The 13,529-nt window shown below is 39.0% G+C and overlaps 1 protein-coding gene across 1 annotated transcript in view; it reads right to left on the reverse strand.

The window, feature by feature from the left end:
* Positions 1–10,852: 10,852 nt before the first annotated feature.
* KL (klotho) overlaps positions 10,853–13,529 on the reverse strand; it is a 38,740-nt gene continuing 36,063 nt past the window's right edge. The window contains exon 5 of the mRNA XM_067713437.1: positions 10,853–13,217. Coding sequence (XP_067569538.1) covers positions 12,880–13,217 — 338 coding nt within the window. The 3' untranslated portion in view covers positions 10,853–12,879. The remainder of the gene's footprint in view (positions 13,218–13,529) is intronic.

Genomic DNA, 13,529 nt, shown 5'->3' on the forward strand with positions numbered 1-13,529 from the left:
CAGCCCTCTCCCCAAGGGCACTTCAGAGAGTGGGGACTAAAGGAAAAGGCCTGGTCATCTGCATTTTGAAATCGCACACCTCAATCCTGAGGCCCTGCCCCACCACGGGCTCTCCTCAGAACTGCAAGGCTTTCACGTGCTTCCAGGCTTCCCTCATCTCAGCCCTTTGTGTCTATGAACCACTGCCACTGAGTCCCCCGCACTGAGGGAAGCTTGCTGCTCTGATCTTGTCAGTCTGATCGCCCAGTAACCCCCACTGTGTTTGTTTTGCTGGCTTGATAGATTCATGACAGGCACAAAAAAAAATAAGGACATTTTAGAATGGTACGAATTTGGAAGAAAATCTGGTTCATTCTTTATCGTGTTGTCCTTTACTAATGGAATATTTTCACCTGACCCGTCAATCTTTAGCTCTAATTATATCTCCATTTCACTGCTCCGTGGCTTACCACTACTGTCCCTGTTCATTGAAATGTTTTATCTTGAAGCCTCTGGGCTACTTACCAGAGACTCATAATACCCATAATTTAAAGAGGAAAAAAAAAGTTATAAAGCCTTCATGTCTTAAATGCAACAGCATGGCCTTGAAACACTATAGAACTTGCGGTCTAATAACTTAGAACTAAATAAGCTAAAGCTTTGATTCACATGCATTTGGAGATCACAACAGGCTGAAATGCCTTAGGCAACATTTATGCTTACGGCCATAATTAGACAACTGCTACAATATTGAAAAAAAAACGAATTTTACAAACTAATCAATTGAGACTTCAAAAAAGAAAAACATGTCAGCTTATTCCAGCAGTTTATTAAGGGGCAATGTTTCAGTTGCAAATAATTTATATCATATAAATAAGCTCATTTAAAATTAATTAGTTTTACCATAAATAAGCATATTGAAGATTCTACCAAAATCAGAAACTCTACCAAAGATTTTTGAATCACATAAAAATTTAATTAATGGGCCTTCAGTTATTTACCAGTAACAAATACACAAATCTCAGTGTTTTGCCTGTGTCATTAGATTATTTTAAAAGAGCAGATGGTACAACACACTGATATAGAAACACCTCCTGCCAAATTATCTTTAGGATTCTATCAATCCAACATTTGTAAAATTAGAATCCAAGAAAATACTCTAGTATTGATATGATTAAGTATATGTGGGTGTTGATTTTTTGCTTGTTTGTTTGTTTGGTTTTTACCAAGGACATTCTATGAAGATGTATATTCAAAGCCACAAATAAAATAACTAAAGGGCTTCTGGGTGAATTATTTGACTGTAATAGGCCCTGGTTTTATGTTACTGAGCTCCAAAAATCTGATTAACAAGAAATCACATGCACGTTAAGAGTAAGTGAAATCAGTTTGGAAAAAAATACTTCTAGGATAGGTGCTTTATTTATTGAATACTTACTATGTTACTCCCGTTTCACAGATGAGGAAACTGAGGCTCAGCAAATTCTGAACATGGGTCTTGCTGACTCTTTTCCCTAAGCCTTTCTGATTCCATTAATATGTAGGTTGAAATGTTTTTCTTCTTTAACCTATTGGATCAAAAAAGGGGCTGAATATCAGTCAGCAAGTCTTTGCTGGTGTGTAGCAATCATGTCATGAAATGGGATTTCACCATATTTTAGGCATCCTGTCACAGTAGTTATTGGCATTTGCACTTTACTCAAGGTTCCTTGTGGTTTTTCTTGACCTCTTTCTCTTGGATATCAAACAATGGGTATTTACCACAAATGTATGAAACAAAAACGGTCCAGGAAATGCACTATGACAGACAAAATTCTAACAGTATTTAATAGTTATGAAAATTGAAAAAGGTAATAGGTCTAAGTAGAAAGCTACATGTTCTAGGAAATTATAAGTATCTGGAGATGACGTAAAGGGATTCCTTCTAGATGAGTTCCCTGTTTTTATTTGCAGATAAAGAACTTAACCCAATAACAAGTCTTGCAAACAAAAGGATTACTGACTAGTTGAAGGACATGGTGAATAATGAGGAAAAGAGTTAATAATACTCTCACCTAGTGAGTAGTCTACAGATGAGGACAGGACAGCAGTTTACTGCCTTGCAACCTAGAAAGACAGGTTATCAAAGGTTATTACATGTAAGTCATCATTCCCTCCTCTGAATACAAAGAATTGAGCTGTGTGGCATCTAATATATAGCAGTTTCTGATTCTTGACAGATGGTCCCTATTAAATCAGTCTCTGGACAAAGATGGTGTCGGTGAGCTAATTCTGTTCATTCATTAACTCCATCACTCCTTCCCACATTTATTGAACTAATTGACCTTTATTAAACAATATTTTGCATGGGACACTGCGCTAAATACTCAAAACAAAACAAAACAGCCATGGCTTCTGTTTTCCCCTCTAGAACCTGGCCCACCTGTCAAGATTGGTCATCCAAATTAATATTTTCCTTCCCAGGCTGAAATTTTTAGCAGCGTTGTTCAATATTAAATATTAAATGGAGATAGACTTCCGGGAAGATGGCGGAAGAGTAAGACGCAGAGATCACCTTCCTCCCCACAGATACACCAGAAATACATCTACACGTGGAACAACTCCTACGGAGCACCTACTGAACGCTGGCAGAAGACCTCAGACCTCCCAAAAGGCAAGGAACCCCCCACGTACCTGGTTAGGGCAAAAGAAAAAACTAAACAGAGACAAAAGGATAGGGACGGGTCCTGCACCAGCGGGAGAGAGCTGTGAAGGAGGAAAAGTGTCCACACACTAGGAGCCCCTTCGCGGGCGGAGACTTCGGGTGGCGGAGTGGGGGAGCTTGGGAGCCGCGGAGGAGAGCACAGCAACAGGGGTGCGGAGGGCAAAGCGGCGATATTCCCGCACAGAGGATCGGGCCGACCGACACTCACCAGCCGAGAGGCTTGTCTGCTCACCCGCCGGGGCGGGCGGGGCTGGGAGCTGAGGCTCCAGCTTCTGTCGGAGCGCAGGGAGAGGACTGAGGTTGGCGGCGTGAACACAGCCTGCAGGGCGTTAGTGCACCGCGGCTGGCCGGGAGAGAGTCCGGGGAAAAGTCTGGACCTGCCGAAGAGGCAAGAGACTTTTTCTTACCTCTTTGTTTCCTGGTGCACGAGGAGAGGGGATTAGGAACGCTGCTTGAGAGAGCTCCAGAGACGGGCGCGAGCCGCGGCTGAAAGTGCGGAGCCCAGAGACAGACATGAGACGCTAGGGCCGCTGCTGCCGCCACCAAGAAGCCTGTGTGCGGGCACAGGTCACTATCCACACCCCCTTCCGGGGAGCCTGTGCAGCCCGCCACTGCCGGGGTCCCGGGATCCAGGGACAACTCCCCCGGGAGAACGCACGGCGTGCCTCAGGCTAGCAACGTCACGTCGGCCTCTGCCGCCGCAGGCCCGCCCCACACTCCATGCCCCTCCCTACCCCCCCCGGCCTGAGTGAGCCAGAGCCTCCGAATCAGCGGCTCCTTTAACCCCGTCCTGTCTGAGCAAAGAACAGACGCCCTCCGGCGACCTACACGCACAGGCGGGGCCAAATCCAAAGCTGAGCCCCTGGGAGTTGTGAGAACAAAGAAGAGAAAGGGAAATCTCTCCCAGCAGCCTCAGAAGCAGCGGATTAAAGCTCCACAATCAACTTGATGTACCTGCACCTGTGGAATACCTGAATAAGACAACGAATCATCCCAAATTAAGGAGCCCTGTGGATGAAAGGCTCTTGGTGCTGCAGGAGGAGTCAGTGCTGTGCCTCTGAGGTGGGAGAGCCAACTTCAGGACACTGGTCCACAAGAGGCCTCCCAGCTGCACATAATATCAAACAGCGAAAATCTCCCAGAGATCTCCATCTCAACGCCAGCACCCAGCTTCACTCAACGACCAGCAAGCTACAGTGCTGGACATCCTATGCCAAACAACTAGCAAGACAGGAAAACAACCCCACCCATTAGCAGAGAGGCTGCCCAAAATCATAATAAGTCTACAGACACCCCAAAACACACCACCAGACGTGGACCTGCCCACCAGAAAGACAATATCCAGCCTCATCCACCAGAACACAGGCACTAGTACCCTCCACCAGGAAGCTTTACACAACCCACTGAACCAACCTTAGCCACTGGGGACAGACACAAAAAACAACAGGAACTACGAACCTTCAGCCTGCAAAAAGGAGACCCCAAACACAGTAAGATAAGCAAAATGAGAAGACAGAAAAACACACAGCAGATGAAGGAGCAAGATAAAAACCCACCAGACCTAACAAATGAAGAGGAAATAGGCAGTCTACCTGAAAAAGAATTCAGAATAATGATAGTAAAGATGATCCAAAATCTTGGAAATAGAATAGACAAAATGCAAGAATCAGTTAACAAGGACCTAGAAGAACTAAAGATGAAACAAACAATGATGAACAACACAATAAATGATATGAAAAATACTCTAGATGGGATCAATAGCAGAATAACTGAGGCAGAAGAACGGATAAGTGACCTGGAAGATAAAATAGTGGAAATAACTACTGCAGAGCAGAATAAAGAAAAAAGAATGAAAAGAACTGAGGACAGTCTCAGAGACCTCTGGGACAACATTAAACGCACCAACATTCGAATTATAGGGGTTCCAGAAGAAGAAGAGAAAAAGAAAGGGACTGAGAAAATATTTGAAGAGATTATAGTTGAAAACTTCCCTAATATGGGAAAGGAAATAGTTAATCAAGTCCAGGAAGCACAGAGAGTCCCATACAGGATAAATCCAAGGAGAAATACACCAAGACACATATTAATCAAACTGTCAAAAATTAAATACAAAGAAAACATATTAAAAGCAGCAAGGGAAAAACAACAAATAACACACAAGGGAATCCCCATAAGGTTAACAGCTGATCTTTCAGCAGAAACTCTGCAAGCCAGAAGGGAGTGGCAGGACATATTGAAAGTGTTGAAGGAGAAAAACCTGCAACCAAGGTTACTCTACCCAGCAAGGATCTCATTCAGATTTGATGGAGAAATTAAAACCTTTACAGACAAGCAAAAGCTGAGAGAGTTCAGCACCACCAAACCAGCTCTACAACAACTGCTAAAGGAACTTCTCTAGGAAAGAAACACAAAAGAAGGAAAAGACCTACAATAACGAACCCAAAACAATTAAGAAAATGGGAATGGGAACACACATATTGATAATTACCTTAAATGTAAATGGACTAAATGCTCCCACCAAAAGACACAGATTGGCTGAATGGATACAAAAACAAGACGCATATATTTGCTGTCTACAAGAGACCCACTTCAGACCTAGAGACACATACAGACTGAAAGTAAGGGGATGCAAAAAGGTATTTCATGCAAATGGAAACCAAAAGAAAGCTGGAGTAGCAATTCTCATATCAGACAAAATAGACTTTAAAACAAAGACTATTAGAAGAGACAAAGAAGGACACTACATAATGATCAAGGGATCGATCCAAGAAGAAGATATAACAATTGTAAATATTTAGGCACCCAACATAGGAGCACCTCAATACATAAGGCAAATACTGACAGCCATAAAAGGGGAAATCGACAGTAACACATTCATAGTAGGGGACTTTAACACCCCACTTTCACCAATGGACAGATCATCCAAAATGAAAATAAATAAGGAAACACAAGCTTTAAATGATACATTAAACGAGATGGAATTAATTGATATTTATAGGACATTCCATCCAAAAACAACAGAATACACATTTTTCTCAAGTGCTCATGGAACATTCTCCAGGATAGATCATATCTTGGGTCACAAATCAAGCCTTGGTAAATTTAAGAAAATTGAAATCGTATCAAGTATCTTTCCCGACCACAACGCTATGAGACTAGATATCAATTACAGGAAAAGATCTGTAAAAAATACAAACACATGGAGGCTAAACAATACACTACTTAATAACGAAGTGATCACTGAAGAAATCAAAGAGGAAATCAAAAAATACCTAGAAACAAATGACAATGGAGACACGACGACTCAAAATCTATGGGATGCAGCAAAAGCAGTTCTAAGAGGGAAGTTTATAGCAATACAATCCTACCTTAAGAAGCAGGAAACATCTCGAATAAACAACCTAACCTTGCACCTAAAGCAATTAGAGAAAGAACAACAAAAAACCCCCAAAGTTAGCAGAAGGAAAGAAATCATAAAAATCAGATCAGAAATAAATGAAAAAGAAATGAAGGAAACGATAGCAAAGATCAATAAAACTAAAAGCTGGTTCTTTGAAAGGATAAACAAAATTGATAAACTATTAGCCAGACTCATCAAGAAAAAAAGGGAGAAGACTCAAATCAACAGAATTAGAAATGAAAAAGGAGAAGTAACAACTGACACTACAGAAATACAAAAGATCATGAGAGATTACTACAAGCAACTCTATGCCAATAAAATGGACAACCTGGAAGAAATGGACAAATTCTTAGAAAGGCACAACCTGCCAAGACTGAATCAAGAAGAAATAGAAAATATGAACAGACCAATCACAAGCACTGAAATTGAAACTGTGATTAAAAATCTTCCAACAAGCAAAAGCCCAGGACCAGATGGCTTCACAGGCGAATTCTATCAAACATTTAGAGAAGAGCTATCACCTATCCTTCTCAGACTCTTCCAAAATATAGCAGAGGGAGAAACACTCCCAAACTCATTCTACGAGGCCACCATCACCCTGAAAACCAGACAAGGATGTCACAAAGAAAGAAAACTACAGGCCAATATCACTGATGAACATAGATGCAAAAATCCTCAACAAAATACTAGCAAACAGAATCCAACAGCACATTAAACGGATCATACACCATGATCAAGTGGGGTTTATTCCAGGAATGCAAGGATTCTTCAATATACGCAAATCAATCAACGTGATACACCATATTAACAAATTGAAGGAGAAAAACCATATGATCATCTCAATAGATGCAGAGAAAGCTTTTGACAAAATTCAACACCCATTTATGATAAAAACCCTGCAGAAAGTAGGCATAGAGGGAACTTTCCTCACCATAATAAAGGCCATATATGACAAACCCACAGCCAACATCGTCCTCAATGGTGAAAAACTGAAAGCATTTCCACTAAGATCAGGAACAAGACAAGGTTGCCCACTCTCACCACTCTTATTCAACATAGTTTTGGAAGTTTTAGCCACAGCAATCAGAGAAGAAAAGGAAATAAAAGGAATCCAAATTGGAAAAGAAGAAGTAAAGATGTCACTGTTTGCAGATGACATGATACTATACATAGAGAATCCTAAAGATGCTACCAGAAAACTACTAGAGCTAATCAATGAATTTGGTAAAGTAGCAGGATACAAAATTAATGCACAGAAATCTCTTGCATTCCTATACACTAAGGATGAAAAATCTATAAGTGAAATCAAGAAAACACTCCCATTTACCATTGCAACAAAAAGAATAAAATATCTAGGAATAAACCTACCTAAGGACACAAAAGACCTGTATGCAGAAAATTATAAGACACTGATGAAAGAAATTAAAGATGATACAAATAGATGGAGAGATATACCATGTTCTTGGATTGGAAGAATCAACATTGTGAAAATGACTCTACTACCCAAAGCAATCTACAGATTCAATGCAATCCCTATCAAACTACCACTGGCATTTTTCACAGAACTAGAACAAAAAATTTCACAATTTGTATGGAAACACAAAAGACCCCGAATAGCCAAAGCAATCTTGAGAACGAAAAACGGAGCTGGAGGAATCAGGCTTCCTGACTTCAGACTATACTACAAAGCTACAGTAATCAAGACAGTATGGTACTGGCACAAAAACAGAAATATAGATCAATGGAACAGGATAGAAAGCCCAGAGATAAACCCACGCACATATGGTCACCTTATCTTTGACAAAGGAGGCAGGAATGTACAGTGGAGAAAGGACAGCCTATTCAATAAGTGGTGCTGGGAAAACTGGACAGCTACATGTAAAAGTATGAGATTAGATCACTCCCTAACACCATACACAAAAATAAGCTCAAAATGGATTAAAGACCTAAATGTAAGGCCAGAAACTATCAAACTCTTAGAGGAAAACATAGGCAGGACACTCTATGACATAAATCACAGCAAGGTCCTTTTTGACCCACCTCCTAGAGAAATGGAAATAAAAACAAAAGTAAGCAAATGGGACCTAATGAAACTTAAAAGCTTTTGTGCAGCAAAGGAAACCATAAAGAAGACCAAAAGACAAGCCTCAGAATGGGAGAAAATATTTGCAAATGAAGCAACTGACAAAGGATTAATCTCCAAAATTTATAAGCAGCTCATGCAGCTTAATAACAAAAAAACAAACAACCCAATCCAAAAATGGGCAGAAGACCTAAATAGACATTTCTCCAAAGAAGATATACAGAGTGCCAACAAACATATGAAAGAATGCTCAACATCACTAATCATTAGAGAAATGCAAATCAAAACTACAATGAGGTATCATCTCACACCAGTCAGAATGGCCATCATCAAAAAATCTAGAAACAATAAATGCTGGAGAGGGTGTGGAGAAAAGGGAACCCTCTTACACTGTTGGTGGGAATGTAAATTGATACAGCCACTGTGGAGAACAGTATGGAGGTTCCTTAAAAAACTACAAATAGAACTACCATATGACCCAGCAATCCCACTACTGGGCATATACCCTGAGAAAACCATAATTCAAAAAGAGTCATGTACCAAAATGTTCATTGCAGCTCTATTTACAATAGCCCAGAGATGGAAACAACCTAAGTGTCCATCATCGGATGAATGGATAAAGAAGATGTGGCACATATATACAATGGAATATTACTCAGCCATAAAAAGAAACGAAATTAAGCTATTTGTAATGAGGTGGATAGACCTAGAGTCTGTCATACAGAGTGAAGTAAGTCAGAGAGAGAGAGACAAATACCGTATGCTAACACATATATATGGAATTTAAGAAAAAAAAAATGTCATGAAAAACCTAGGGGTGAAACAGGAATAAAGACACAGACTTACTAGAGGATGGACTTGAGGCTATGGGGAAGGGGAAGGGTAAACGGTGACAAAGCGAGAGTGGCATGGACATATATACACTACCAAACGTAAGGTAGATAGCTAGTGGGAAGCAGCCGCATAGCACAGGGAGATCAGCTCGGTGCTTTGTGACCGCCTGGAGGGGTGGGATAGGGAGGGTGGGAGGGAGGGAGACGCAAGCGGGAAGAGATATGGGAACATATGTATATATATAAGTGATTCATTTTGTTGTGAAGCTGAAACTAACATACCATTGTAAAGCAATTATACTCCAATAAAGATGTTAAAATGGAAAAAAATAAATAAATAAATATTAAATGGAGATGCTATAGAACAATATAGTAATTGCTCTATTAATTCAGAAAGGGGCAAGTTGAATTAGAGAAAAGACTGGATTATAGACTATGTAAAAAGAAAATCAGTTTAATTCCAGCACCTGAATTACGATGTTCAGAATTGCAGAATTCTTCCATCCACAAAAGTCTTTAAAATATTTGTTTTAATCAGTAGTTTTAGTTTAATGGTAAATTTACATGCCAATAATTTCTTCGGATTTTAGACCTCAGAAGATTGTTGAAAAAAAAATGTTTATTCTTGTAATTCATTAAATACTTTGGATAGCTTAATAATGCAGCTAATTTACGTAGCAGAGCAAGTCTCTCTTTATAGACCTTTACTATCCAATGGAGTAGCCATTGCCCACATGTAGCTACTTACAGTATACAGTCCAAATTGAGCACAAGATGTGCGCTTTGTGTAAAACACACACCAGATTTCTAAGACTTAGTAGCCCAAAAAAGTATGTAAAACTCTCAATCATTTTTATATTGACTGCATATTGAAATTATAATATTTTGGATATGTTGGGGAAAATAAAATACTGTATAGTATCAAGCTTTATTTTCTATGCCTTTTATTTTTTTAATGTGACTACTAGAAAATTTAAAATATGTGGCTAGCATTATATCTCTGTTGGATGGCATTATAATAAATAATAAAAAGAAATGTTTCCGAGGCATTAGTAGATTCTAATTACTATCTGTGGAAGTCCAAAGATAAAATGAAAAATATCCTTAAATGAATATGAAAAACCATCCTTCCAAACTAAAGCAAAATGAATGGGGCATAAGTGCATGACCCACCACACCTCTCCTCCCCTTCTTACTCCCCAACCCCAGGTTCAAAGGAACGAACCTGGAATGTAGAGCAAACAGAAATATGGCAGAAATTAGCCCAGAGGCCTTGGGGACCACGGCTTACCACTTAATGCCGCTGCACAGCTGGCCCCGAAAGGTATTGAGATGTAGGACTTCCAAGGGAATGGTCTCTATATTTTAAAACATATATGTAACATGGTGAAAAACTCAGAATTCATGAAAGTAAAGCATCAATGGAAGAAGTAATGCCCTGAGAAGCCAGTTAAGAAATGAGGATTCCATCCCCGATGGACCAGAAAGCCCTTCTAGCACCTTCTGCTGCCTCCGGGTTCCCAGCGTCACCTGAGCGGCGCCCCGCCCACTCCCCCTTCCCGCTTGGGGTGAGCCACTGACCTCCCCCTAAGGTCTACGGGGACTCAAAGTTAGCGTGATGCTCACCTGATAACTTTGCTGAATGATGCTGAAGTGTCATTTCTCATTGGTTCTTTGGCGTCTCCTGTCTCTTTCAGTGTCTGAAACTCCCTCTCAGCTCAACCATAGGGATTAGCTTGGAGCACCCTCCCCACCCCTACCGTCTTCCAGCCTCGAACTTCACTCCTGCTTTCGGATCCCTTTCTTCACCACTCAGATCATATTCTAGGTGGTTTAATCAACCCAAAAGAACAAAATAATTAAGAAATTTATCTAGTTATTTGGTGATGTAAGAAAAAGTTTCAGGCAGATTTATTACAATTCTTTATCAAGGGACAGAACTGCTTCTCTCCACACTCAAGGAAATTAAATGCTGTAGCAAGAAAATTATTTTTAAATAAAATCCATTATTTAATGGTAATTAACAATAATAAACTAGTCCAACAAATAGGAATCATTAAATAAGTTGTGATAAATTCATATAGTGGAATTACTCTACAGCTATCAAAAATTATGCCTTTGAAGACTGACAAAGGAAATGCACACAATGAAAATTAATAAAGACACATAACTATTTACAATATGATCTGACTCTATGTAAAATAAAATACATACACTATGTTAACAGTGGCTACCTCAAGGTGGTGAAATTACAGGTTATTTTTTTCTTTATATACAGTTTCTGTGTTTTTAAGTTTTTACAATGAGCATATATTACTATTATAATCAGAAAAATATATACATAAAATAAACTATTATTCTCTAGTTTGCAATTTTAACAATAAGTCTAATTTTTAAGAGTACCACCAAAAGCTTATCTTTCATGGAAGAAAATCATACCACCTCTAAAGATGATACATGATACAGTACAGTTTTTTTTTTTTATTCACTAGAACCCTGTGTCAGCAAGATTAGTTATGCCAGACATGATATTGATTTATCTTGCCTGATATAATTTTGGCTTATCTATAAAACAAACATTAGGATAATCCCCAACTCCAGTGCAACAGACTTCCCTGTCTGAGAATCAGCAAGACTTATTTAAGGGGCTTTAAAGGATAAGATCTAATTAGCCCTTTCTAAAAATCCATAGCATGTTTCTGTATAAAAGTTCGAAGCAAAACTCATTCAAAGCTAGCTCCACAGAATTAGCAGCAAAAATATAAAATGGATCTCAGCAATTACAGAAACAAATCTTCCAGCGTTATTAGACCAAATGCTTTTGAACCTACTAAGAATTTTTAAGACTCAATTCAAAGAAATTTTGGCATATTCTAAAGAACAGAAAGTGGAGTCACTCCTCATAAAATAAGTTATTATTTCGTTCTTATTCTCTCAGAAAAGGTCACCTCATTCATTCCAAGGTCTGCTCTAAATAAAAGAGTTTATAATAAAATTAATCACAATGTTGCTCATAACAAGTCCTTTTTCCTCCTTTCCTCCCCCTCCAGCCACTGCAGTATAATGCATTTCACAGTCGGTTTATGCTTCTTTAAGGGCCTAATATTGCATAATTCATGCATATTTTTCTGCACACATTTAGTGAAAGTCCACGTGTGCAGGCCCTCGACAGGGACACAAAGCCCTCAAGGACCTGGGGTTTAGAGAGTGCCTCGAAATATAAAAAAATATATTTTATACTTACATAAAATATAAAGTTCTGTCATTTGTTCTGCTAAGCCTATCATTAACCAGATATGTAAATTAATGTAACAGTATTTGATAGAAACACTGCTTTAAAAGGAACATTCCAGCCGAGGGCCCTTTGTCATCTGTTCTATATTCTGCCATCTTCTTTTTCAAGGGAAACTTGGCTCAGCAGAGACCATTAGGCATATCATGGCAGTTAAGATATGGTTACTTGGGACTTAACTTTTGATTCCAATACTTGCAATATGACTTCAAGATAAACACTGCATATAGCAATGGGCACAGACAAAAAATATTCTTAATTTTGTCATTCAATTTCTGTAAAAATGTTACAGAATGGTTCCCATTTCTCATGCTTCTGTTATAGAATGTGCTGCAGAAATGACAGCCCCTGTCAGTATTTTTTTAACACCCCCCTGCCAAAAAGAACAAATCCAGGCACTATTCACATTATTCAATATTTTACAATCACTTATGCTCATTTCAAAAGCTCTGTCAAATGCTACAAAAAGGTCTTCTAGAAGTCAGATATATAAAATCTACAGTTTCACAACACTGAGAAGTACAAATGGTTAACAGCTGCTGTGTGTGTACAATTATTTCAAATCAATGAATGAGAAAAATATCAAGACTATTTGTAACTTCTTCTGCCTCTCTTAGAGTAGTAAAAAATAAGAGAAAGAGAAATAATAAAAGCAAAAAATAGAAAAGCTATGAAAGCCAGTAAAGACTTTCGGGTATGAAAAAAGCTGCACTCTGTACACAGGGTGAATTCTTCTGGACAAAATCTTCCCAGGGTTTTGGGACCTGGGAAGCCATTGTTGTCAATAATTTTCCTGTAATGTTTCATGGATGGTTTGGGCTCAAACTGATTTGCAGCATAACGATACAGGCCAAACTTCGGAGCTGTGTGATCATTAAATGAATAAGCAAAGTATCCACAAAGATTGATACCATCCAATACATAGGCTAGAAAAACAAAAGGACAGGAGAAAAGTTATGAAAATATTTTGCACACAACACTTTGCTTTTACATAGCCCTGGCATATCAGCAAAAATGTCAATACCATTTAATAAAGCTTCAGATTTAATTAGATTTAATCAGAAAAGGCTTCTTATATCCAAAGACAAAGAGGTAAATACATTTAACATAGTAGGCTTTACATAATTAAGCCTACTAGGATGCACCTGGGTTAAATCTTTAAGTACGTGAAGCAGTCAAGACTGCTGTGAAGCCATCTTATATGGAGGACAAGATAGTCCAGGGTTTATTCCACCCAG

This window comes from Pseudorca crassidens, chromosome 18 (assembly GCF_039906515.1).
Source record: "Pseudorca crassidens isolate mPseCra1 chromosome 18, mPseCra1.hap1, whole genome shotgun sequence".
NCBI lineage: Eukaryota > Metazoa > Chordata > Mammalia > Artiodactyla > Delphinidae > Pseudorca > Pseudorca crassidens.